Genomic DNA, 27,513 nt, shown 5'->3' with positions numbered 1-27,513 from the left:
CAGAGAAGTAAGAAAAAGGAGCACAATGAATGCAGACACTAAAGAAAGGGGATCCCTTTTCCAACGTTTCACTCTGTGTTTTCTAAAGGAGCCTCAGGAGAGGAAAGGGTTGCATGGTATTGTTATTTTATCCTGTGGTTGAGTATATTATCTTGGAACGGTTCCACTCATTCTCACCTGCATCTATGAACTCAAAACCAGCGCTGCACAGTGTCTCAGCAGGGAGTTCACATGCCAGGAGAGTGAGTGAAATTTTAGTTATATTTCTCTCTGGCCTTCAAAGGATGTGGAAAATACACCTGGAGGCATATTTTTCACATGCGTTTAATGGCCAAGACCATCCAATACAAAGTTCAATTTCCTCAGTGCAATTAAATAGAATTTCATTTAGGTAACAGCATTCACCAAGATTCAAATTTTCAAAATATCGCACTCCAACAGTAATGCTCATGAATTTGCTCCGTGCACGACTTTGAAGATAAAACTTAATTCTGTGGAAAAATATTTGTTATTGGTACAAAATAGACTCTGTACAATTGCTATTTTTATGGTTGTGGGGTTAATTTTTTCGAAAAAAAAAAATCATGTATTGACTTTGCACTGCAGGATCCTTTTGTAAACAAAATAAAGTTCATAATAATAAAATAAAAGAAAATACCTTTTCTTCATGAATATTATTAACAATTTGCGTTTCTTAACATTGCTCCAAAAATTTAAGATCTATTAAAAGTAATAATTCATTATTAATCAATGTGGAAAATTCTCCGATTGCATAAAGGTTACAGAATACCGTATTCCTTGAACGGGTACGTTTCATGGGGATTTTGACTTTTCTGGTGAAAATGGTAAAACAATACCTACACTAAGTTACAAGATAATTCTGAAACACTAAGAGAAAGGAATTACCCGAATTCTCGAAAGTGTGATAAGGAACAATAATTCATGATCTTGGTGCTAGCGAATAGTCCATCTCATCAACAGTTTAAGTGCACTGGGGTGATAATTTATAACAAACTGGAGCATTATTTATTATTTGGAAGTTTAAAATAAAAAAAATAATAATAATAATAGTAATAATAATAATAATAAATTATCATTATTATAATAAATAATAATAATAATAATAATAATAATAATAATAACAATTATAATTGAAAAAACGTTTTCAATTGGTGTTTTTGCAATGATGCCAAATCCCCGTGATACTTGCCCTTTTATTAACTGTTCAAATTTCCCCTTTCCCCTTTGACCGAGTGTCAAACGCTAAAACAGCGACCACGCTCACCAACAAGAAGTTGAAAAGTGGTAAAAGGTGGTTGAATTTTCTTCGCATTTACTACCAAGGGCAATACATTGAAGAAAAATTTAAGCAATATGAACTAATTTGAAACGAGGACATACGGAACCCCCCTTTATGAAGCAAACGATCAGTTTCCTAACTTGTCAATAAAAAGTGGTTTTCATTTCATAGTTATAATAATTAAAATCGTCAACCACGTGACTACCCACGGCATAAACGTATGCCAATTGAATATTTTCGCTCTTTTACCAAATGCGTATGTATAGAAAGCTCTTTTGTCCAAATTCTTCAATTCTTTTTAGACAACTATTTTTCTCGCGTATACTACAAATATCTCTTACATCGATTGTTGGAACATACCTTAGCTAGTAACTCCACAATAATAAATTAAGCATAATATATACACTTTGTCTACGAGTATGGAACACGACACTACGGCTTACACAAAGGCATTTAATTAATTTATCACGAATTTATAAACAGCCTACTTCACAAGTGTGGAAAGGGGGGCAAACTTTGTAGAAAAAAACAGTGCATGTTCAGGAATTCTGATGTGAAATACAAATTTCCCCCAAAATACATACATACTTTATAGTACACATCCCCGACGTTCTTAAAGTAACCGCAGTCAGTTACTTTGTTTTTTAATGACTAACACTGGAAACATCTCAACGAACCGACGGTGTGGAATTTTGGCAAAAAGGTTGTAAAGGAAAAAAGGCCCCCCCCCCCCCCCTGCCCCAAACCGATTTGTAAGAGGGTTTTGCATATAAAGTATGCGAGCTGGAAACATCTGAAGGCCCATTTAAACGGTTTCAACATCCGTTCAACAAACGTTGAACGGATGTTGGACAAATGTTGAACGGAGTGTTCAAACGGCTTCAACGCCATTCGACGTTTTCGAGAGCAAAGGAAAAGTTGATGTTGAATGAAAGTTTAAACCAGTTTAAATTTGATTCAACAAGCTTTCAACATTTCTTTGCACTTTCCACAATGTTCAACGACCTGTTCAAATGCCCCCGATGTTTGGTTCAACTGACAAAGTGTTGGACGCATGTTGCCGGAAGCAAATATTGAAACCGTTTAAATGAGCCTTGAGAGTTTCCAGCACAGATTAATTCCTTAGTTTTAAACGTATTCTGCTCATGTAGATACAATAATTCAAAATGCCTTTTATCTTGTCGATTTCTCGAGTGAAAGACATTTTCAATTACCCGTTTGACAAACGACGATAAACACACGGAAACTTCAGCAACGGCCAGAACACTACACGTACGCACCACAGTAAACGGAGAAAGGCCAACACCAATAAGAGCACCTCTAAGGCAGGGACAAAACTAGACATATTCTGCACATATTTTCTCTTCCTTTTGCCATTTCATCATGGCGAAAACGTTCCGCAAATTCACCACCGTGGCGCAGTCTCTCTGGCCCCATTCTTCTAACATGACTTGCGTTGCATTTTCTTTAACTAGCGCGAAATTGCTAATGTCAGTATTGTTAAATTCAAGGTGTCCCCCAAGAATCTTCCAACGGCTTCCAGGGTTGAGATATTTTGCCAGCTCGTTGATAAGCGTATACGGCACATCACGCAGCATCTTTACTGGAGCTGAAAAAAAAGTAGATATATTAGTGTTATTATTCACCATAAATCCATTTAAATAACCCACTTGAACTCAGTAAGATTCGAGAGATGTCACTTTTTCGTTGTTCAGTCTAGCGACAGTCAGCACTAGTGAATTGTGGGTTCTTAGAACAAGGCATTACATTACCGGCAAGAATCTGCGAGCAAGCAGTGAGCTATTGGTGCTGATGGAATCTCCTAGCTGGAGACGAACTAAGAACAATGGAGCTCGTTTCTCGGGGCACATAACCATCTGAAACCCTACCAATAACCATACCTGCTAAACTAACTGACTGGTAACCCGCAGAATCGAGATAACAGGAGTCCTGCTATAAGCCTCGTAAGCATCAATGGACCTTCGGAATAACGTTTTGATGAGATCACCGGGAAGTCCACGTGTAGATGCAGTTGTGGCTGCACCGCTCCGAAAGCTGCATCCTGAACGTTTACCCGGCGGCAATAAACCAGTTGAGTGTAGAATGGACTGCACCGTACGCGACAATTTCTGTTTTGATAATGGACTGCCATCACGATTCAAAAATAGGGGCCCTGACACCGACCCACGCACCTCCAAGTAATTGCTAATGGCCACAAAAGGACAAATGGTCGTGTCACCACGACCCACGTAAATGTGGCATTCCTTACGAAAAGGGTCCTCCTTGGAACATTTAATGTGGACTTTGAAGAAAGTTGGATTAACCTCAGAATCAGCTTCAACATCACTGACTGTCATATGAATGTCTGGATTAAACGATGAGTTAACGGTGAACTCGCCAATCCGTAAAAAACCGAAATAACCCAAGCAGCAAGCAGCCCAAAACATTACATTGTCCTGTTCGCTAAAATCCAAGGACTGGTGGATAGCCCTCATTATTTCAAGTGTGATAAAGAGGCGTGCTGGATTTCTTCTATTTTTAGCATGCTTAATGCCTCTAACAAGTTGCGGTAACTGCAGGCAGTTGATAAAAGGATCGGGTAAGCCATTGTCAATATGGAGTGAGCGCACTGCAAATAAGTAAATCTTAATACAAGAATAGTCCATACTGTCAGCCAGCATTGTACAGAAACGCATCAATGTCTTCTCATCAGCTGGGAGTGCAGAGCTATCGGGAGCGGTCTTTAAATCCTCCTTGCAAAAAGCAATATATCGGCGTTGAGCAGATAGATAAATGTGGCGGGATGACATGTTCAATCCGTGGGAAAGGTAAAAAAGGCATCTCTCTGCTAAAGTACCTGCATCTTGGTCAGGACGATGGGAGGGAGCACAATTGCCTCTTGAACTGCTTGTGGGGCCAGTTTCCCGAGGCCCTGAAATTGAACGGAGAGGTCAGCTACTAGGTTTGCTTTACCATCGACTGAGAGAAGGAGTGGATTATGGCCATTACGGAAAATTAACGTGGTTTAACGGTAAATTAGAGTTCTTAGTGGTGACAAAATCATTTCACTATCAGGGGAGAACCCGAACAACAACTGCTCAAAACAGTTCTCCTTGTAGGCAATAGATAAGTGGCACAGGCACAAAAGAAGCACTAGCCGTCAGAGAATCAGTGGTCATCGAACATTTCACCAACAACCCGACAACCCGGAGTGGAACAGCTGAGCCTATACTAGCAAAGTTCAATACCAGGGAACTTTAGCTGAGGTAGATATTGACCCTCAAACTCATCAGAGTGTAACAGGAAGCAAGATGTTTAAGCCGATACGTGAAGCAGGTAGACCCAAAGTAAGGACGTCGTCCAAGAAGCTAAAGTAGCCAAGAAAAAATATCCTTTGTTTTTGTACAAGTGGTTACCTACGTTGACTAAAACACGTCTCTTTTCTTCACAGCACAGCAGACTTGACCATTTATAGAGTAACCAGCCCTCTGAACGCCATGCCATGGAAAAGCCGGTATCAACCGTCATATACTGCATTGAGGAAGGGAGCTTTGGGATCCCATCCTTCACTTTGAGTCTCGAAGAATAAACACAGGTTGTGAAGTTGCTTGTTTAAAATGGCTAATGTATGATTGGCTCGAGAATAGGGCATCAACTGTACCAGAGAAGAGTTCCTCGTCTATCAGGATGATTGCACGTTTTTAGACCTTGGACAGGGCTAATGGCGAAACCGTCAAAACAAAAACCTTAACACAGTACTCCTTTTCAGGTCCAGTCCTAAAAGCGTTGGTCCCAGCGAAGTGACAAAAGAAACTGTCGTCGAAAATTCCTTCCTATAACTTTGACACAACTAATGTAGAAACCCTTCTGAATAAAATCCTTCCACAGCTTTTCAGGACTAGACGATGACGTAAACGTCGTTGACGTGTGGAGTCTGACAAAATGCGTAGACATCCAGATTCACCCAACTTCCACTGCATCCTTTTTGATGGGTCATCTGGATTATAAACAAATAGTATTTGACGACTGAAGCACGTCATGGGTGTGTAGAACCCGCGATGTTTGCATCTAGTTTACGAAGAACAATTTTCCATTAAGCGAAGTGGTCGGTGAGGTACACCAAACGGCCGATAATTCTGTTTAGTTTGGTTTTCCAACATGAAGAAAACAGCGGCATGTCAAAGACCGATCAAAATCGCGTTGTGTGTTCTTCAGGCGCGACAGAAGTTCAGGAAGCACAGAACTAGTAAGGACACGCATTCCACGAGACTTTTGAGTGATAAAGTATGTTTCACTGGAGTACGACCACAGTTACTAAAAACATTTCACCAAGTGAGTCAAAGAAATAGTATTTGAATTAATGTTAACGTTTACTCGAAAAGAAAGACCAGTTGTTATATCGTAGCATTCAAGTATTAGCATTCATAAAGACTGGAACAACGGAAGAAATAAGCACAAGCACGAAAAGCGTTCATCACATTGGAGTCGCAGCTAATTGTAAAGCCAATCTGTGCCTACGAATGTCACGTTGCCATCCTGGTAATCGTTTGCCAAAAAGGGCACTTACTTACAACTAAGAAAACCAGGAATGTTATTTTAAAGAAACCGAACTACTTCTTTTTGTTGCCCTTTTCATTAAACATGCCTTAGCTTGTAACACAAAAAATGGGTGGCATGACCCCTGTAAGGATACGCCTGTTCGTGCTTGTATCGTACACGCAAACCAGCCTTGACAGATCTTCGCCAGAAAAGGGTTAACAAGTACGACAGAAATTCAAGGTATTGTTTGTAACGGCTGACAAACGTACTTGACTTTCAAGAAACTTTTGGAGTAATAATATTACAACTGCAAATAGTTGAGCCATTACTTACTTAGGTTGCCTTTCGACCATTCGTCTCTGTGTCGATCTGGGTCTTCCTTGTTTGCCTTTTGTTTTTGGTGTTTCTTTGGTAGCATCGTCGTATACTACTGAATGAGTATAAAGTGAAAGGCACGAGCTTGCCTTTCTTTTAAAGTCTTTAATTTTTGGCCAAGGACTCCATAATGTTCACAAGAACAAGACAACAAAGACAGCCACGATCCCTTTCCATCAAAACAGGCAACACAAGTGAAGCAATTATAAGCAGTGAGAGCTAGGACACTAGTGTAAACTTGTTCACAAAAGGATGGAGTTCAAGTGTTTACCACGCAGTAGGTGAAGACGTGGACGATAAGGCACTTGTTAGTTTTAAAGTGTCAGAAGAAGAAACAGCTAACGAGAAGTCTTCAGGCTTCGGCGATCACGTGGGTAGATAAAAATAAAAGCTGAGATGCAGGCCAAGCTGTAGAAAAAGTTGTGTCCATGACGACCATGCAGAAGACGAAGAAAGGTCGAGATGCCCAAGCTGTTGTTGATGAAGGATTGGCCATGACATGACGATGCAACCTCTTAGAAACACACGATCCACGAGAAGAGCAAAGTAATACGACTAGATACACAGCAAACTAATAAGGAAGCGACAGAGCTAAAACAAAATCCCACGTCTGCTCACAACGTCAAGCACACAGATGCCATAAGGCTACTCTTTTAAGTGACCACATTTAGCAATTTCACAGCCGCTTAACGAAGTGATGGCAAATGGTCAATAAATCGCCAAATTTAGGTAGACTTAAAAAAGTAACCTTCGTGTAGTTTACACCACATGACGCTAGGCCGGCTGACTGTTGCTAGACACTGGAACCTGGAAGCCGAACCCAGACCCCAAGACATAGGAAGCGCCTGCCACAAACAACGCCAACAGGAGCTGCTAACCACTCCGAACTCAGTGGTTGGTTACATTGACTATTTTAAAGTGCGTTCAATTGGCCTTACAGTCAACTCCCTTTAAAAGGAACGCCATCTTAACGTGGATTTTGCTGGGATCTCCACTGCTCTGTACAGTAAAAACCCGCATATAAGAACCTACAGGCTGAAATTTGGCATTTAAATACCTCAAAATATAAGAACCTGTTCAGCCTGGCAAAGAAAAATAGGTTCTTATACTAAAACAATCACTTCAATTTTGATGGTCAAAATTCTAGATTATAATTGTGTGACAAACTTCTGACAAAAAGTTATTGTGTATATGTTTTCTTTGATTTACGTTTGTTTGGATTTTCACTAGTGCTAAACCATTTTTTATTAGTAGTACAGTATTTCTGCCAATGGTTACACTACGACAATTTCTGAAAAATAAGAACCTAATCAGCCTGAATTGTGAAAAACTACCCTAAAATGTAAGAACCTGTTCAGCCTGACCTCGAAAATTCTAGGTTCTTATATGCCGGTTTTTACTGTATTTATAATGATAAGGTGTTCGCAATATCGAGGTGCTCGCAAGGTGAGAGTTGACTGTATTCCGGAAAAAGAATACATGCTTGCAATTAAAAGTCAAGCCACCAATTGGGGTGCAGTTTTTTTTTGGAAAATCCAAAAACGGATTTTTGCATTTTTTTTTTTTTGGTGAAATCCAAAAACGGATCATGATCGATAAAATCCACACTTCAGGTGGATTCTTGAGATCAAATCTAAATCCAGAGTTTTGAAGTTCAACACCTAAGCGTTTTTTTTTTTGGAAAAGAATTCGAAAAACGTATTTTGACAAGCGGTTTTCCATGCAAAAATTGGTACACAACAGTTTACCGTACGTGACTGAACAGTTTTGTTCGCGCCATTTTGATTTTCCTATAACAAGAAAGTTGGGTCTGTGCAAATTGCACGCACAAAAACTAGATGAAAAAGGTACTTTACAGCAATTGGAAGCACCTTACCTACAGCTAAACAATTTTAGTGCAAAAACACCCTTGATAGTCTTCGATTTGTAACATTTTATCAGGTGTTTTTATCGATCACTACGGTTTTTCTTTTCTTGTTGCGTATTTTCAACCAAATGACCCTTAGTACTCCTTTTAGTGAGTATATTTCCACGTGATAGAGTGACTGTGACTGATGTTGTGTCTTGTTCCCAATCCCGCATTGTCATGGCAGATGATCCATTTTCAGTTCTTCCGTTTTGTGTTGGTGAAGAATCCGTATGATCTCAGATCACAAATCCGTTTTCGGATTCTCAAAAAAAAAAAAAAAAAAACGCATCCCAAGAAACGAAATGTACCATGAACTTTATATGGCAAGACTTTTTACTTATTCTTGTTCCTGAATACTCCTAATTGAACGCACTTTAAAATTCAAAGGGAAACGTCAGAGACGATAAAGGTTTACAGCGGTCAAGCGTCTTAGCATACGCGAAATGAAAGCCATCTCCGAATATCGCCTGTCCACGTTTTGCAACGAACCTGTAAACAATTCGCTGGGGAGGCGTGCAAATATCACACGGAAACGAAAAAGACGTAACTTCAAACGAAGTTACTTAAGTATTGCTCCACTAAATCGTGAAAACTGGCGAACTTGTTGCGCACAGATTATGGTAATTTAACCACGGGATTTCCCCCTAAAAGTTACTTTTTAGTAAAATGTCAAGGATTCTCACATTTTGGCAGGCCCTTCGCATGAGCTGTACGTTTGACCGCTGTAAAAATTCAAGTATACACGAACCTTGGCGGGTTCCTATTAACGGAAGCGAGGTATAGGGATTTTCCTGGGCTGCAATAACTGTGGTAGCGGTAGTCACGTGGCCATTCGCTGCAAAATGAAAAAAGCGAAATGAACACAAGCAATCGGTCATGACAAAAATTGAACTGTTTTTGCATCATCATTAAATGCAAATGACCAACTCGTAAGGAGACATGGCTCTTACTGAAGAAACAGACATCAGACATTTAATGAAATGCGCAAAAAAAGCGTAAGCTTAGCCAAGGACAAGTTTTTCTTTGCATATTTCTCACAATTGGTAAGAGTACGTTGGACTATGTTGTTAAATGCTTTGACCAGTTTAAGTAGTCGACCGGACACGGAAAGAAAGCAATCAAAAAAGCCCCCGCCAAAAAAAATCAACTTTTGACAGAAAAATCAAACATGTAGTTGTCTTGGAAACCCGTCAAGAGCTTCAAAATGTATCCGAAACAATACTCGCTTCGAGTTACTTAGCTAGCGATTTTGCTTTTCTACCAGCAACATTGTTTTCATCCTCGATGGCGCAAGGTGGTTTGGCATTAACTTTTCCCATTTCGGGGACCTTGGACTCTAGACTCAGTTGTTGACATCATCCACGTCTCCCGATATTTGATCAAAGCAAGGGACTAATCATTACGTGCTTAGTAGTTTCCTTAATGCCTAAACTAACTGCAATCAAAGAAAGCAACCGTTTTATGGAACTTACTTCTATTAGGGAGGCCAAGCATCACGCTTACCGGCAACAATGGTGGAAAATACCTTTACTTAGCCCCCTCCACGGCCTCTTATTATTTCCGCTTTATCAGCTCCCCATCGGATCCATAAATTAAATATAAGTAAGCCTCCTCCCTTGATTAATCACCCCTCCCCACTCACTCATCGTCATTTACAAGACGTTAGATCGGTCAAAAAACCGAACTTAAATGGTGGCAATCACAAACATGGTTTTAGAATTCGTGCAGCCCTGTCCACCCCAATTTAAACGTAGAAACTGAAAATGTCCTTACGAAAATTCACAAGTTGAGTATCTAGAGAAATTAACTGCATTTTTGTTTCAAGGCCCAACAGACGAAAAACGATTCTCGGCAATGGGAAACGATAGGTTTTGTCATTGTAGTCATTTTTTTATCGGAATACTCGAATGCTCTAAAAGAACCATTGTCTCACCTGGTTTTGGCAAGTTTTTGGAGCGCCTCTTGTTACAGTAATAAACGACAACAGAGAAAGCCACAACAAGAACAAAAGACACGGACCCTAGTACGCCAAGGATTATAATGTAAACATCTGTGTCACCAGCTATTTCCGACATTTTGTAATTGACCTGCGGACTTGCTGAAAGAGAGTAACAAATAAAATGTAAGCCCTTTCATTGCCATAGTCAAACACTGAGCTGTGTAACGTTCATGTTTGTGAAGAGGCTATGTCATCTATTGAAGTTAAAAGAGACCCAATGATATAACTCAGTTTTCTTTAAAACTCCTCCAATTCAGGTATAAATGCGTCTTTGGCTAGAAGGATGAAAGTGGATTACAACTTGGAAATAATTGGGCTAATAAATTTCATCACGTTAGAAACTGATTATGGTTTGCTATCCCCTGGGGAAAGTCACGTGATATCTTCCTCTTGCTGTTCTAGTGGCCAATTTTCATTTCCACATAGTTTAGACCCAAAAGTTAAAAATCTCCATGACATGTCACCGGTACACTGTTGAGGATATCCTAAAGTGAGATCCTCATTTAAAATGAAACTTCTCAAGCATTATTTCTAGGCGTGTTGTTTATCGCGTTGAAATCTGCTTCAGATTACAGTGGCTCCCTATCTTAGATATCTGGATGAAATTCTGAAGTTATGTCCCATTTAAATGAAAGCCTTCCAGAAGGAATGTTTGTTTTCCCGTATTTTAAAAAATGGACTTTGGTAATTATGAATACAGGCCTCGCAGCTCATCGAACTGAGGTTATTGATTGACCTCTTAAACTGAGTCTATCGTGAAAGACCTCAGGATTAACGGATTGGAAGTCCGGCGCCCTAGCCACCCTACCACGCCGCCTCCTTTATGCAAAACACTTAGGAAGCGATTCTAACATCCGACCCTCTTTTCCAAATCCCTTGTTTAATTGGTAGTGAAGTACTCTACACCTTAACAACGCTTAAAAGAGCGGAACACACGAGGCTACAAGTCCGTTATAGTGCTTACACAAGGAATCTGGTCCCAGTGCCTTGTCCCACGAAAATTGCACAGAACGGGACCAGCATAATTTTGAGAGACAGGTCCCCTAATTTCAAACCAGTCTGAATTCGTTGGGTCAGTGGCAGGGACCAAAATTTGGTTCCATCAACTGAATTGTTTAAGAAAAATGGGTTGTTGACATGGTGGAAGAAGGCCCTGTGACTGGGGACTTGTCCCTTTGTGTGTGCCGGGCAAAACCTAGTAAACAAAGAAAAAAAAATAAAACTTACTAGCTTCCGTTGAATTACGTTTTGACGTTGGCTTCCACCTTTGAGTGGTAACTCTTATAAATGACGACGTTGTTGGCCCTAAAGGAGGCATGTTTTTGCCCCTGAACCTCTTCGAAAGGTTTAGATCATTCTCTTTTATGCACACAGCATCGCTTCTTCTGGTGCATTCCTCTTTGACAAGTTCATTCTTTTGACACTTTGTGCAAGGCTTACACGCACTTAAATCTTTTGTGTCCGAGTAAAATGATCCCTAAAGAAAAAATAAACGAACAGTTAGTTAAGTAATAGAAACATGCAAGTAGTTTGTTGTTGGCTCTCGTCCTTGTTGCGAGAGGTTTTTCTCCGGGTACTCCAGTTTACTCCTCTCCTCAAAAACCAACTCTTCAAAATTCTTATTTGATCTGAAAAGTGTCCCCAATTACTTCTCCGTGCTAAATTCATCGACACTTAAATAAAGTGATTTATTTTTTATTTACAAGTTAGGCCGTTGGGTAGACACGTACACACAAACAGAAACAATGAAACATTCAAAAACGAGTTCATTAATTATCACTTAAGACTTCTTACAATGTTTCTTGGACTCGTTTTTGCGCACGAGCGCGTAATATGTAACAAGGTTCCAGATTGTTACAATGTTGATTGTTTCAAGGGTCGATCCACATTGTTACAATGCTGACCATTTGCAGCCTTGACAGCTACAAATGGTCCGACCTCCAGGTGGCTCGGATAACCACATAGAAATGGCGGTCCCGTCTCCAATTTGAGCGACGTAAAAAGAACCACTTAGAACGTAACGAAACGTGGCCGTGACCACTCGCGGTGTCAGGCTTGTGGTCGGCTTGGCGTGATTCTCTGAATGGCTTCTAAGAGAATGAGACCACAACTCTGCATAACAGCCAGAACTCAGTGGGATTTGCCAAGTGCGCGCTGGGAAACACATAGACGTAGAAGTCCAACAATGTTAAAGTGGTTTTAACGTTTGAGTCCGATGAGTGAAAACATAAACTGTGACAATAAGTATAAATTGTAATCATAAAGTATGAGTATAAAGAGGAGATGATGGTTTGGCAGTTCAAGACAAGGCACTGGCGCCACAAAGTGGTGAAAGTAGACCTTTGACACTCGGCGGAGTCTAAGGAGAATAGAAAGCTTTGTTTTTACACGTAAAGCCTCCTACTGAATTCGCGTCTGGGCGAGGCTTGCCGTGCCAAAACAAAACTTTGTATGAGACTCAACATGGGCCCGCGTGACAAAGGTCTATGTTTGAGAAACACAGAGCGTGTCCATTTTAGTGACAGGCACTGGGCAGTTCTTCTCCAGATCTCTCGGGAAATTTTTGTGCAAATGTTACATGTTAATGTTTACACAGTGGCAGTTAATGCTTTTCTTACCTTAGCGCAAACTTCGCAGACGGTGTTACTATTGGCGCTGCAGTTGTTTTTGACTCCCCATCCTTTCTTGCATGTATTGCACTTCAAGCAGAAGACCACTCCTTTATAATAATAGGAACCTGGTGCACATGTGCATTTAGCGTTCGATGTAAGAGTGCAAGCCTCAGTGACTTGGTTATGTTTTCCTCGACATTCCTCACATTTACGGCATTTTGTGCTATTTATACTGTCTGAAAATGTCCCATTTGGGCACGTTTGGCAGCCTGATGCGGCCGATTTTAAAATAAATGTTCCTTTTGGACAATTAACGGCGTATATACTCTGCAAGAGATAAAAAAAGAATGAGCGAAAAATAGCCGGAATGAACAAAAGTCCACTCCGGGAGTAATAAATAAATAAATAAATAAATAAATAAATAAATAAATAAATAAATAAATAAATAAATAAATAAATAAATAAACAAACAAACAAACAAATGAATAATAAATAAATACATACATACATACATACATACATACATACATACATACATACATACATACATACATACATACATACATACATACATACATACATACATACATACATACATACATACTAAATAAAGGTATAAATAAAAAATAAATAAATAAATAAATAAATGTTCAGCGGTCAGAACGGCACCTTACAATGGTTTTAATATTTCAGGTCTGTGGATAAATCCTAAAGAATAGCCACTCAAAGCTACTGAGTCGCGCTTTGCCGGGTTGTAGTAGTAGTAAAATCGTTTATTGAAAAGAACACCTCGCAGTCCGAAGACTGAATTACGTGTATAATTTACAAGAATCAAAATCTATAATTAAATTGATCACAACGGTCTATGATAATAACAAGTACAATCTAATGGAATCAAATCACTCAGAATGACCTTATGTTAAGAAAATATACATGCATAGAACATATTTACATTTACATTCTTAGGCTATGGCTAACAATAAAAGATTTTTTAAGGCGCTCCGTTTTGCACACTGGCACGTTGAACTTCCTATCGCTGCGCAGCTGGCTATGGTAATTAGCTTTAGGTGGGAGCAGATCTGCGAGCTTGTGATTAGTGTCAAGACCAATGTCATTAAAAAGATCAAACGATAAAGACGCTCGTCTGTCGTAAAGAGAGGGAATGCCTGCCTCTTGAGCGCGCTGTTGTAGCTTGCATAAGGAAAAGGGTTGCTGTTTATTAGTGTGCAAGGAGGTTCATTAAAAATTAAAGTTACTAAGCGTAATTTATTTGCTGTACAAGGTGGGTGGATATGAATATGCCCCCAAAGGACGATTTAGTGGTTCAACTTTTACTTAGGACTGTCGCGTGTGATTATGGAATTTCTGTAGCGCTCACTGCTCGGATCATGCAATAAAATCGTACACAACGCTTATCATTCAACATTTGCCTACGCCTACGATTGTGGCAGGATTTTAAAACATGTTTCAAACTGCTACGACAGTGAAAGTTTGATTTACACGAAACAATTTTTATCGTAAGCTTGTCGTCAGCATGTCGCATAAAGCGTGACTATTTTGAACTGAGCAGCACTTTCCTTGGCACAGTATTAACTTTTGAGTTGTATTATTTTTCTTGTTTGAGATTCAATGCTTTCCTTCGGTGCTGCTCTGTAACGGGACATTTTTCAGGTGGTAAAACTAGTTTTCACTGAAAGTGGCTCAAACTTCTCCGGGATGTGAAATTTTTTTAGTGCGACAATTCATGTAAAAGCTATGACGCATTACTTTTCTTTTTTGCAAAACATTAAGCAAACCTCTCCATTTGTAGTGTTACTTTGAATGTCCAAAAAACTTATTTGTACCGTTGAAAAACGTTAAACTAATGTTTCTGTTTTGCAAAACAAAAGCATAACATGCTAGTACACAGAGAATAGTATTGATCATCTTTGGCTTTGGATGGCCAGGATTGAAATGGACTGCAACTCGAAAAAAATGGCCACTTTTTTTAACCTTCTTCCTGTGTACTTTTGCGAAATCGCTTAAATCTGATGACAGTTTGTAATCTTCCCAAGAGAAACCACTCAACATTGATTTTTTTCTCGGCGCTGTAAGAATAATTTGATGTTAGAGACAAGGTACCGTGTCAATGGTTTGAGTAGTTTTGGCCAAAGCGCAGAGAAATCTCTGTGATAGTGCCCTTTATGACCCCGTGCACCGTCTTGTTTTGAACGTAACTAACAGAAGTTTGGAAAAATTAACATTTGAACACACTTCATGGCATTACTACATGAATTTCAAAACTCCTTAATAAAAATAATAAAATAAAAAGAATAACACTCCTTCACTATAATAATCCTTTTCTTCCCACATTAAAATTCAAAACCCTTACGTCGCGTCATCTGGTTCTAAATACAGTCGACTCCCGATAACTCGAACCCTCGCCGGCTAACTCGAACCTCGCGTTAACTCAAACCAATTTTCCTTTCCTTTCAGCTCATTTTCTATATACACTTTACCCTCGATAACTCGAACTCCCGATAACTCGAACCTTTTTCAATTTCCCTTGAAGGTTCGAGTTATCGGGAGTCAACTGTAGTGAGTTCTACCGTAGATAAGCCGTACGCCACTAAAATTTACTTTTCCGAGGTGGTAGCTGTTTTCAGTCTTTCAAAATATTGAATTTGAATTGTATTTTCTTTCCGGGTCGTTTTCGTGCCGAAATTGTACCTTTTTACCGTGCATTTGATATCTAAAGGGCATTTTGCTGTTTTGAATAGCGTACCCTCATTCGCAAGCAATTAAGGGGTCAATTTCTAGTAAATTCTTGGAGGAATAACAAGCTTTGGTGCGTTTCCAGTGATACAACGGTAGGATATTGAAAACGTTGGCCATTTCAGTCCATTCTATCCTGCCCAAAATGAGCCAAAGACAGTTAAAAGGGACTCTTTTAAGAAGTTACTACTGCAACGGCAACGAGAACGTCGCAAAGGTTAAACAATAGGATTTAATGAGAAAAACAAGCGTCGCTGTCGCAACGTGAACGCCGTTCTCATCTTAGCTGTTACTGGATTGTTCGGCTGTATTGTACAAGTTGCACTGATGAACAGTAACGCGAACTTGTATTTTCAAGCGACGCCGTTTTTACTGGAGTTGCCGTCGTGGTTTCTTAAAGTCCCTAAATGGTTAAATGGTTTGAGTTCACTAGTTTAGAAACTTGTAGCAAAACTTGATTATTATTTTTTGGTTTGCATTGGTTAAAGTGTCACTAAAATTAGCTCACATGGTCCCTTTTAATAAGTGTTCGTAAAACATAACTGGCTTAGGGTTTCTAACTTATTTTCGTGGCGGATAAACTTTGAAAACACCTGAGGCGTGAACCATCATGTAATTGTTCGAGAATGTCCCATCGGGAATGTAATTTTGTATCTTTGAAACCGAGTCTATTTTCTCCGTTACCATGCGTTACTCACGAAGATAACACGTGCTCAGTCCAGTGCAGCATCTTCATTGAAAGTTTATTCGTCGCGTGAACATGGCGCATATATAGCGAACTGTAGGGCTTTCGGCTACTTAAACCAATCACGTTTACGTTATTGCAGGATGTCTCGCACATGCAAACCCGGGAAAACAAATAATTTATGATGTGGCGAGTCACATTTCAAATTAGATATCAGTGCAGATTATGTTCTTGGCCGGCTAGACGCTGAAGTTGCAAAATACCCAGGTCACGAACATAACACTGGTAAATGCAAAAGACAGACCAAAACAGACGACAAACCAACACAAGACTTACTGAAAATCAACTGTAAAGAGCTATTAGGTGAAACTGATACGAGACTTCAGGTAGAACGGACGTCATTTTCACGGTGTTTATCGAAAAAAGGTAATTAAAGGACCAACTTTTCAGGTGAAGATCGATTTTGAGAAACATTTTAAAAGGAAAATTAACCAAACATTTTTAAAGTTTAAAGAAGAATCTCAAGATAACCGTAAGAAGCCTTCGGTTCGTCTGAGAAACACAACAACAAAAGCTAACCTCTCGCAAATACTCAGTAGCGGGGATATTCGCAGACTACTTCATACTTGACAGAACATGTCATGATTTCCTCGTCGGTCTCGAGTCATAGATACGCCAGAGATAAACAGAGCGTCTGGTCATTAAAAATATAAAAGTAATAAAATGCAAATTCTACTTCGTTTAATCTTAGTACATTGTTCATATTTTACTGAACGTCGATGTCTAAATGATGTTCATAAGAAGCCAATAGATCTTGGAACGTGACAATTTGATGTTTGTCCAAGTTTACTGAAGGCAGGACGAAGTCCGAATGATGTTCTTACAGAGATAGCTATCGGTACGTGCGTTACATGCGAACTGAAGAGAAACGTACACAAGAATTGCACGGTTATTCAAGTTTGGCGTTTGTGTGTCAAAAACATGGCCAGTACGTTCCCCCTCACATGCAATCTCTGTTCAGTTTAACTGCATGCCGGAAATTATAAAACACAAACCTCTTCTTGAGCTTCAACGTCGTCAAAACATGACAAGAAACGCCAAAGTGCCATAACAATGAGGTAGAGACATCCAAACCTTTGAGGACACATTTTGTGCACTTCTGGAACCGACGTTGTAGCGATAGATTGACTGAGCCTCGAAAAAAAACCAATGCCAAATGCTGTGACCTGTCTACACTTATTGTTTTCACGAGAGGATTCTGTCAATCACTTTTTCAAGAGAAACATCTGTTTTTTGGACGTTTTGTTGATTACGATTCATTAACATACGGCATGCCAAGGCAAGTCACTAATAAAACAGTTGCCACCTGAACTTGGCGAGAGATTTGTAAAAAAAATCTGTTTAAGTCAATTGTTTCTCACAGTTAATCCCTACCGAGTATTTTCAACCAAGCAGAGGGCATTAGGGTATCTTTTTGAAGTTGAAAAGCAATGGAAAACCATTATTTCCTTCTCTTTTTTATAATTTGTATTAAATACCTCTTGAGTTACCATGTCCGCACCGTAACGCTAATCAGAGCATTTGTTGACGGAGGAATAAATGGAAACTGAAAGGACAAAGGAATCAAATCTTTTGCATTGTTTATAGTATCAGGGATATTCTGTAAATTGAATGGACCTAGTCGCGCTGTTTCGGGGGATTTTGCCATGCACTGGCCTGAGGTAAAAACACCTGGAATCTCAACACAATCCTTTAAAACTTTCGCGAAACAAAATAAATGCTAGATTTCCTCATTTGGGGTTTGCCAAGAAACGTTCGTGCCCGTAAGGCATACACTGTACTCTGACAACTTCGAATCAAACCGGCTGACCTTTCTGTCTCGGCTGCTTCGCAAATGACTTCTTTGAATAGGCCATTTCTGAGTTGCTGTGAAGCACACTATGAAAGCAAGGCTAAGTGCAAAACTTTTCACATGAAAATTAGTTTTGTTTGCATATGAATTAAAACTAATTTTCATAACAAAAACTTTGCACTTAGCCTCGTTTTGATAATGAGGTTCAAAGCAACTCGGAAATGGTCTATTAACCTTGTGGAATCTTCACCTTTTTTGCGATCACTGGCTTCAAATTCAAAAGGGATCTGTTTACCCCAAGACACTAGAATTTCATTGCGTTAATCTGAAGTTCCCTACAGTAAAATGTAACCTCGACATTTTGAATGAAATGAAAATCAACGCTCTCAGTTTTCAGTGATAAACTAATGAGCCTCAGAGCACAAACGAATGCTAGCTAGGGATTTTGGGAAGACAACAGCAGTTTGGAGATATTAAAGGTGATAAAATCCTGGAACCAGATTCTCAAAGTCCTCTTAATCTAAGATGTACTGTACTGTAAATATTCAAGGGTTTTTCAATTATTTTTGCAACAATAGACTTGTTAAAGAAGAATACTTAGGAGACATCTAAACCTACGGGGGAAGTATCACGCAAATTTGCTGTCATTTCAAAACCCAAAAATGTTTGTCTGTCAGCAGAAACATAAAATAATTGTCTAGTTTTGTTGTAAATCATCACCCCAGTGCAATAAAACTGTCGATTAGTGCCTCTGGCCAGCGACAGAGTAGGTCGGAATGGATAGAAACTTGAAAAATGTTAGGCTAATGTTTTTCAAGTTCTCGCATTTTTGTTTCTAAAATGCACTAGAACAGATCACGAGTTGTTCCTTTCAAGAATTGAGTTGATTCCTTTCCTCTCGTCATTCTAGACTTATTTGGCAGCTAATTGAAGGTCTTATTTCATCAATTTTAACAAATGATACCAAAACCCCCATGATACTTCCTCTTTAAGGGGGCATCGTGAGCCTGCCCCCTGTTCTCCAACTTTTCCGCCAAAAAGATTGAACTTTATTCACCGTTGAACGGTTTGTTTGGCAACCCAAGATATAGCCTGCGAACACAGACGTATTACCGGCTGTCGCTTCTCTCCGCCGAACTACGTCTGCGTTCGCAGGCTACCCAAGATACGTATTTCCAAGTATTTTCCGTACCCTGGCTGAAACTTTCCAACTGGTTACATCTTCATCAATCAATCGTCTACACGTACGTGCAGCGATTTAGCGCTATACGTCGTTTTAGTGCATCGTTTTTGCTAAGCGAATTCAAACTTCAAGAAAACCAGCAACAATCAAGACACACAAAATACGCAAAAAAGGTGGGATACAATTACGTGCTTTGACGGCCTTATTTTACCACGAAAAACTATCGAACCGTAAAAGGATATATGGAACAAAACACAAGCTAGTTATCGGGCTTAGCAAACATGTCAAAAGTTGAGTGCATAACACTCGACTGAAAAAAGCGTTGTCCCGTGCAAAGTGTGAACGATGCGACCTGATGAAATTATGAAATGATCTAAATTAGCATGCACAAATTTCGCGTTTATTTCCCTCGTCCGCGACAAATATGTAGATTTTAATCCCTAAAAACTGGACCTGCTTTTATTTTCTACGAAAAAAAAAAAAAAAATCAAATAAGTTCATAAGTCAAACCCTTGCTTGAAAGCTGTTGGGTGTTATTGTTCACAGTTTATACCTTTCACCTGACAACTCGCTTTTTTTTTCAGTCGAGTGTAACGTTACAAAACAGACGAAGTATAACGGAGCCGTATTAAATTTTCCGCCGGTGTTTATTGCTTTCCTCTATTTCTTTCTTTCTTTCTTTCTTTATTTCTTTATTTTTTTTTTGGCTTCAGGCATTTGTAACTTCTATTCCTGCAAGCCTAATGTCAAGTATTGTAAATAATGCTTTTGCTTATATGCCATATCAATGTTTTGATTTGCTAGTGTATTGTAACTATGGCCGTGAAGAAGACTACTTGAAATATTGGCCCAAATAAATTTCCCTTTGCCGCCAGTGCCAACACTGCAGTTTCTACTACAAGAGATCCGACAACAAAACGTATTCAGAACAGTTTATTTGTGCGTCGTGTTGTCCCTTCAAAGGTTTCCTAAACAGTCTGCTATACTGTCCTTGTGAAAAAGTCTGCTACTGTTCAAAAACAGATGAATAACGAGTTACTTTGACAAGGAGAGCGCTGTCCCAAATTAAACTTAATATTCCCTCCTGTAACGAATTAATCCTTAAACGTCACTACCTGAAAACTTTGCATCGAAATACTTCATTAACTTTTCATGCCTCGTCACCAACAGCTGCGTCAAAAGTAAGTTTGTATCCTACTGAAAATAATTTCTGCATGTCTTTATACGGCTGTGCATGGTAAAACAGTTGAGCTTAACAAATGGATAATAAATAGAGACATCCTCAAAACCACTTCGGTGCTCTTTGTTCGGACTGTTTGCTATTCCTGTTTACATGAAAAAACATTATGCTGTACAAGCTGCTGCTCAGTCTGTGATCGATGAAGTTGTCAAGTGTGTGACTATTCAAATCGAATAGCCACCGAGGTCTTTCCTGTGGCGCAGTTTATTATCATGTGGACAAAACTATAAACTATGGCCTTTGTGAAAGCTACTGAGAGGTTCTATCCTGTGGTGCTGTTTATTATCATGATGTACAAAGGTGGTTCTACCTCTACTGAGTCGGTGGACAAAAATCATGGCGTAAACTATGGCCATTCTTGAAAGTGAAAGCTATCGAGTAGAAATTTTCTGCGGTTCTGTTTTATTGTGCCATGCAAGATGATTCTAACGTGGTGTTTTCCGTGAAGAAAATAAAAAGGCTTCGATTTGCATTGAAAATACAAACATAAATTGCTTTACCTGGAGGGAGTGAATTATGGAAGCCTGAAGATGAAGTACACTCTACGAAGATTGTTGGGAAGAATTTGTCTATGAAACTGTTATTACTTATTAGCTGGCTTTTAAGTCTGTAGATGAGAGACCCCGAAGTGTGACCATTCGGAAACCAGTTATGATGCGCTACAAGGCGGTCCTAACTTTTGAGTCGGTGGATGAAATCCTGAACTGTGACCATTCAAATGAAAGCCACTGAGCAGTACTTTCCTGTGGTGCTGTTAATTATGCTGTACAAGGTGTTTTACTTTTCAGTCTGTGGATCAAATCCTAAACTGTGACGATTCAAATGATAGTTACTGAGCAGTACTTTCCTGTGGTGCTGTTAATTATGCTGTGTAATGTGTTTTACTTTTCAGTCTGTGGATCAAATCCTAAAGTGTGACCATTCAAATGAAAGCTACTGAGCAGTACTTTCCTGTGGTGCTGTTAATTATGCTGTTTAAGGTGTTTTACTTTTCAGTCTGTGGATCAAATCCTAAACTGTGACCATTCAAATGATAGTTACTGAGCAGTACTTTCCTGTGGTGCTGTTAATTATGCTGTGTAAGGTGTTTTACTTTTCAGTCTGTGGATCAAATCCTAAACTGTGACCATTCAAATGAAAGCTACTGAGCAGTACTTTCCTGTGGTGTTGTTTATTATGCTGTACAAGATGGTCGTGAGTACGATTTTCATCCACCGACTCAAAAGTCAAATAAAAGCCGTTAAGAATGTTATACGTTTCCTGGGGCGCCGATTCATTTCAGTAAGTTTGCTAAAGGGGAAATTATATAAATCTGACCAAATTTGGTTGTTTACGCCTTTAAGGAGACGAAAGGTCGGAGGGCTTTGGTTTAATACGCCAGAGAACGGTTTCAAATTAATCTGTAGTGTACATGTGTCAATGCCATTACGGCAGTCTATTTTTGACAAAGTTTGTTGTTTTCTGTTCTGAAGTGGCACTGAGGATGGTTAATTTTATTCAAGGTGGCACGGTTCTAGTCGTTGCATTGTAGTCTGCAAACTACGCCCTGTTCTAATTCCATACTGAGCAAAATCCTTGGTTCAAACCTTGAGAAAGTTAATCAAATGATAGAATGCTAAATGCATTAACCAAATAAATCTAAATAAATAAAGGAATAAAGGTTTACGCGCTCTATATCCACCCGTCTTTGAAGCCATCGAGGTGCCAAAAGCATGTCGAAAATGATCAAATGAAAATCGTAGCTTCATTACAAACATTATGCTACTTCTAGGCCGCTTTCCCGTTAATGCTGGCGTCGATTTGATACCTGTCTTCGTCGGACAGAAAGTCATATTGAAGTCAGTAATCCATTTGTTCAATTTACACAAATCAGTATGCGGTTTCCTGTGTTTACAGTACCTTCGGGGAAAATTGTTCCTTAGTCTCGTGCCAACGAGAACAGCAATTTTTATACTGTTAATATATATACACACACACCAAAAAAAATTGGAGTCAAAGTACAGCACTTTCCTCTGAGTCATACTATCCGATCAAGTTGCTGGCGGTAATGTCTAACCCGAAAATATATTCCTGTGGGAAACTGAATTCCTACTGTGCAAATCACAAATCGACCATTTCCGGTTATGAAATTCAATACTGCAAACACGCAATGTTCGGCTTGTTTTGTAATATAAAAACAAGTTGTCTGTGGGGTTTAAATTTATAAAGATGCTAATTTTGAGGAATAAAAACAATTCAAAGCGCAGTAAATTAGCATAGAACTCGAAGTTGAAAAACAAAAACAAATTGTCAAGTTGCTAATTAATTTGGGGTTCAGTTGCATTAATCGCCATATTTGTAAAATTCGCATTATAGTGATGAAATCTACGATGGGAAATGAAGGTTTTTCGTTAGGTAAATTGAAATTTCCGCGTCTTTCTTAAGTAAACTGATCCATTAATAACATGGCTGATTAAAAATATGCGGCCGTCAAGTCTGTCTTTCAACTCGAGAGTAATAATCTCGTATATTAAAGTGGATATATGTCTGGTCAGAATTATAAATCGACAGCTAATCTCTAAGGTAAACCAAAAACACTTTCAATTTGGCTAGCAACGGCCGGCCTGGAGCTTCGTTTATCAAAATGGCTTGTAATTCACGCTAAATTGAAAAATTTAATTATGTTTTGAAAGGGCAGCGAAGCGACGAAAACATAATTACTGGGCAGCACTTCTCGCTTGCGAGCGGGAGGTGTGTTATTTCAACTATGCTGGAGCGTTTCTGTTCTTCACAACAAACTGCCACCTTTTGAACTCGAGCTGTGCTCCCACTGCGACTTCCACTGCTGAGGCAATTTCGACCTCCTATTTGCGACTGATTGTGCACCATATTTTGTTTTGTATTACAGTGTATTAACTGTCACTGTTTGTCTCGCGCCCGGCACGCAACAAACCACGAGCAGCACAGCAGGTTCAGTTTTCAAAGCACAAGGTAAAAGTAAACATGCTACGCTCCTCGGTTTGCTTTGTGTAATTTTCACTCAGCTGAGGCCGACAAGAGAAGCAATGAAAAGAATTCAAAGACTTAATTGTTGAGTGCTATTATTAACGCATTGTTTTTCACAGACAAGTTTAAACTTATGCGGAGTGGGAGGGTCCAGTTTGGAAGTATTAAACTCGAGCAAATGCCGGTACTAGCGACAAGTTAACGTGTTTTGGGATCACTGAAGGCGAAAAATTCGAGTGCAGAACGTGAAGCACTCGACAATAGACACAGGAGGTTGTTCCAAAGCCTAAGTCCGGCTATTGGCTCGGCTATTTTCACCAATGCATGCACAAGTCACAAGCGAGTCTAAAAGCGATTTGTCAAATGTATTTGTCCCGAGGGCAACTTCGAACAAAGTTAAAAGGCCGTTTAATATCTGCTTCGAGTAACGGCTTTTGCGTTGCTTCTCAAAACAGTTCAGTCGCTTCGTAGTTTGTGTTTCTAAACAAGTCAGATATTAAACTCAGCTGTTATAGCAAATTGTGAATTGTCACTTACACTGTGATCAAGGCGCGTTGATGGTTAATCAATGCAAATCGCGAATCAAAACATGCCCTCCTACACTACATAAACATTGCGTCTATTCTATACAAAGAAAAAAGCATAAAAAACCCCCAGTTGATCGAAAACAAGTGGTTCAAGACGGCTAATTTACAGGGCGCCTCGCGGCTCGAAGCCGTATTTGGTTTCTTTCTGATTCACTATACACAACATGGTGGTCCAGTATTGAACAGGACACGATTAAATTACGTAAAGCCATGTGCACGTTCGTAATTCGCACGGAAACATAACATTCGAACACAAAACGGAGCACAGAATTCACGCCAAAAGAACAGGAAGTTTCCAAACGGAAAATAAAATTGTTAAAATCATTTAAAACCTATTATGTCAGCGTGCCTGATATTGACAACGTGGTGTTCGTTTCATTCTGTCACATGAGAAATAGCAACCACAAGTTGTATCACAAATGAATAATTACAGCTCCGGGTTAGGCGTTCACTGCTTAGAGAATTTGCTTTAAAACTTCAGTAAATACAGGTTTTGTGAATTCAACAAGCCCTTGTTCAAAACCGGCTTGAAAAGTGTACGAAGAAACACGCAAATAATACGGTCGCTCGAAGCAATCGTGTTGAGACGGACCTCAAACATACTCAACCAAAGGATTATAAAACACGTCGCTGTGGATTAAAACTCAAAGAAACAAAAACAACAGTGACATAGAACTCACCGTTATAAGGAAAAAACATCCGAAAACCACTACACGAACAGCAATAATTGGTCGCATCACTCGCTTCAAACCACTCGCTCCCTTGCTGAGGAAACTGCTTACGGCTGCAAATGAAGTTGGACCCCACGTGAATACGGGAACTTTCGCTCATGTTTAATGTGTCATTGTTTATTTTTGTCACGGCTGGTTTCCCGGCCCTAGCTCCCTCGGGTCATGTCACTAAACGGGACGTTTCCCCAGGAAAGTGATATGATCTCTATAAAGATTACCACTCTTTATTGCTTTTTCATAAGATATTTAACCTCTTGGTACCTTTTAACTAGCATTATAATTTTAAGTTTTTGTTGTTTATGTCAAGTGATAAAAATCGAAGAAGAGAGCTTTAGGGATCAAAGGAAATAATACGGGATTAATGTATAACCACGCAAGAGCGGCTTTTGAATAAAATAGTAGCTAAATCATCATAGTCTTACACGTCTGGGCTGTTATTTAGCAAACAGATTTAAGTTTTCTCTGCGTTCAGTCGAATCAGAGAAAACAAACAAAGAAAGCGAAGTAGAGTGGTACACGTGCGAGGTGACTCAGAAGAACGGCACAAGACGAAAATCTGGTGATTACTCATACAACATCAATTTACTCACTTCTCAGTCACAATTTAAGCGAATTTTGACGATAGTTTGGAGTACATAGGGCTGTCGCTCGGCTCATGATCAGAGCTAAGCGATTTCCTGTATTTCGGCGTTCCCCATAGTGATTTTACTTCTCGTCTCGCGCCAAGGCAAGACCTTGGCCAAGGGCAGTCGCTCCTGCCATGGCCTATTCAACACGGTTAATTTCCACTTTTGCCCATAAATTTACGTTACAAAACGTCCATAAATAAATTGAGGGTGGAATTACACTATGGAAACCGGTAATTTCACTTAGACCTTTGGCTATCTCGTTTATACATCTCCAACCTCTCATTAATTTGAAAAACCAAACCTCGTTTTCCTTCCGGTTCTTATGCAACCCCCAAAAATGCTTTGTTTCTCATCGCCCGACAAATCCAATTTATACGTTCAAGTTTCAGAACGCTGAACAGTTTCTTATCCATTGCCTGTGCCTTTCTCTGAGTTAATGTTTTAAAACGACTTTGAGATCTATAACAAAAATCACTTTGCAATGACGGCCTTACTACGGTCTATATCGAACTCCCCGGCCCCGTTCTCGAAGAAATGGACCTTAACCCTTTAAGCCCTAACAGTGATCAGCAGCAAAGTTCTCCTTGTAATATCAATGCTTATGCAACCGCTGAGGTCATGAGAATTAACGATATTATCACCCAAGGTGAATTTTCTTGATAGTTTGATAACTTCTCCCCAGTACTAATACTTTTATAAGAAAACTATGGGGGCAAGATAGGAGAATTCGTTCTTTGATACTAGGGGTTAAAGGGTCAAGAAACATTGCTATACCACGGCAGACAACAGCTAACTTGTCAGCTCTGTGTCGATGATATGAACAGTTGACGGTAAGGAGTAACCTCGGTAACGTGCGAGAAAACGTGCGCGTGCATGTGACGAGGGTGTGGCTTTCCAATCCCGAATAGGTATTCATAGGATATATAATTTGCTTGTGGAATCTATGTGAGTGTTGTTGTTGCTGTTGTTTTTCACTTAAATGATCTAAATCGCGGGAGTCTACCTCAGGTAAATTTCGCGCAACAGTAGAAACGGCTGTCAACGTGTAGCTAATCTTACATGAAGTGCTTGGGGGGAACGGCTGAGCTGCGAAAAAAGCATGAGGGTGCATGTGATAACAGGGTGTAACAATCCCGCTTTGGCACGTTATGAAGAGACCAGAGCTTTGCATGAGTTGATTTGCTGCTTTATGATTTGTTTTAAGAGAAGCACTTGAATACGTTTCTGCGTGCAAAAACAGACTATTGCCGGCTTTAAGCCATGGCCTTTCCATCGAGAAAATTTCGTCACGGCCCCATGGATTGGTTAGGCATACTTAACTGCGAGCTTGAAAAAATGCGTGCAATATTAATGTATGGTGCTCTGCCATCCCGTATTATTTCCAATGATCCAGAAAAGTTCTACTATTCTAGTTGAACCTTCAGCAATTAAAAGGTGTTACGTGATAGACAATGTAAAACCAAAACAAAGTGAGCTTAAATAAACATTCGATTTTACGCCAAGGTTTTTGCAGTGCCGAATTGTCAAACTATTAGTCAAAATTTGTATGGCGCTCTGCAGAAATCTTGTGCCATCTTGCGCCTTCCCGTATCAGTTCCATGCACTGATCCAGAGTTCTACGTACTCAGCGATTTAAAGCTTACATATGTTTATATGATCAGTAGACAATATTTAAAACCAAAAAAATAAATTGACCTAAAACATTCGATTTAACGGCAAGGTTTTGTCAAAACTATAAGGTGAAATTTGTTCAATACTGCAAGGCATTGTAAACTGGTTTGTCACCATGACAATAGCTGTTCGAATCATATTCTAGGAGAGAAAATAGAAGCACACGATGGTTTGAAACTAACCTGGATATTACAAAGAACGTGGAGATGGCAAATTCCAGAGTTGCAAAGTATTCCTTCTGCAGATTTTAAAAACCCTTCTGCGTGGAAACGGCAGAAAACCTTCAGCAAAGACCGTGACCTTTTCTCCTCACCGTCGGGTATCTTCCCTAGCCGCTTCTCTCACATAAGATTGGAATTCGCTGTGACTATTTCTATTCCCTTCACGATGAAAGCCAAGCAAACCTTTGGCAAAATTGTAGAGAGCAAGGGTTTATTTATAAGGTTCTGCAGATACAAGACT

The 27,513-nt window shown here is 39.5% G+C and overlaps 1 protein-coding gene across 8 annotated transcripts; it reads right to left on the bottom strand.

Annotated features, from left to right (window-relative positions):
- Nucleotides 1–1,295: 1,295 nt before the first annotated feature.
- Nucleotides 1,296–27,513, bottom strand: LOC146467168 (uncharacterized). 8 transcript variants are annotated; one of them, XM_085126246.1, is made up of 8 exons: nucleotides 27,234–27,513; nucleotides 24,701–24,804; nucleotides 12,741–13,061; nucleotides 11,350–11,599; nucleotides 10,057–10,221; nucleotides 8,872–8,958; nucleotides 3,202–4,232; nucleotides 2,766–2,903 (listed from the first exon to the last, which is right to left on the bottom strand). In XM_085126246.1, exons 2-7 carry the CDS (start codon nucleotides 24,755–24,757, stop codon nucleotides 3,205–3,207), a joined length of 1,908 nt encoding a protein of 635 aa, XP_084982372.1. In that variant the 5' UTR covers nucleotides 24,758–24,804; nucleotides 27,234–27,513; the 3' UTR covers nucleotides 2,766–2,903; nucleotides 3,202–3,204. The 8 variants fall into 8 exon arrangements, with proteins under 8 accessions (XP_084982374.1, XP_084982375.1, XP_084982376.1 ...); XM_085126248.1 differs by lacking the exons at nucleotides 24,701–24,804; nucleotides 27,234–27,513 and adding an exon at nucleotides 17,229–17,399 and having other exon boundaries at nucleotides 1,296–2,909; nucleotides 4,158–4,232; XM_085126249.1 differs by lacking the exons at nucleotides 24,701–24,804; nucleotides 27,234–27,513 and adding an exon at nucleotides 17,229–17,398 and having other exon boundaries at nucleotides 1,296–2,903; nucleotides 4,158–4,232.

Source organism: Pavona decussata, unplaced genomic scaffold (genome assembly GCF_977016875.1).
Source record: "Pavona decussata unplaced genomic scaffold, jaPavDecu1.1 SCAFFOLD_137, whole genome shotgun sequence".
Lineage (NCBI taxonomy): Eukaryota > Metazoa > Cnidaria > Anthozoa > Scleractinia > Agariciidae > Pavona > Pavona decussata.
Note: the sequence above shows the minus strand (reverse complement) of the source record. Positions and strands in the feature narration are given on the sequence as shown.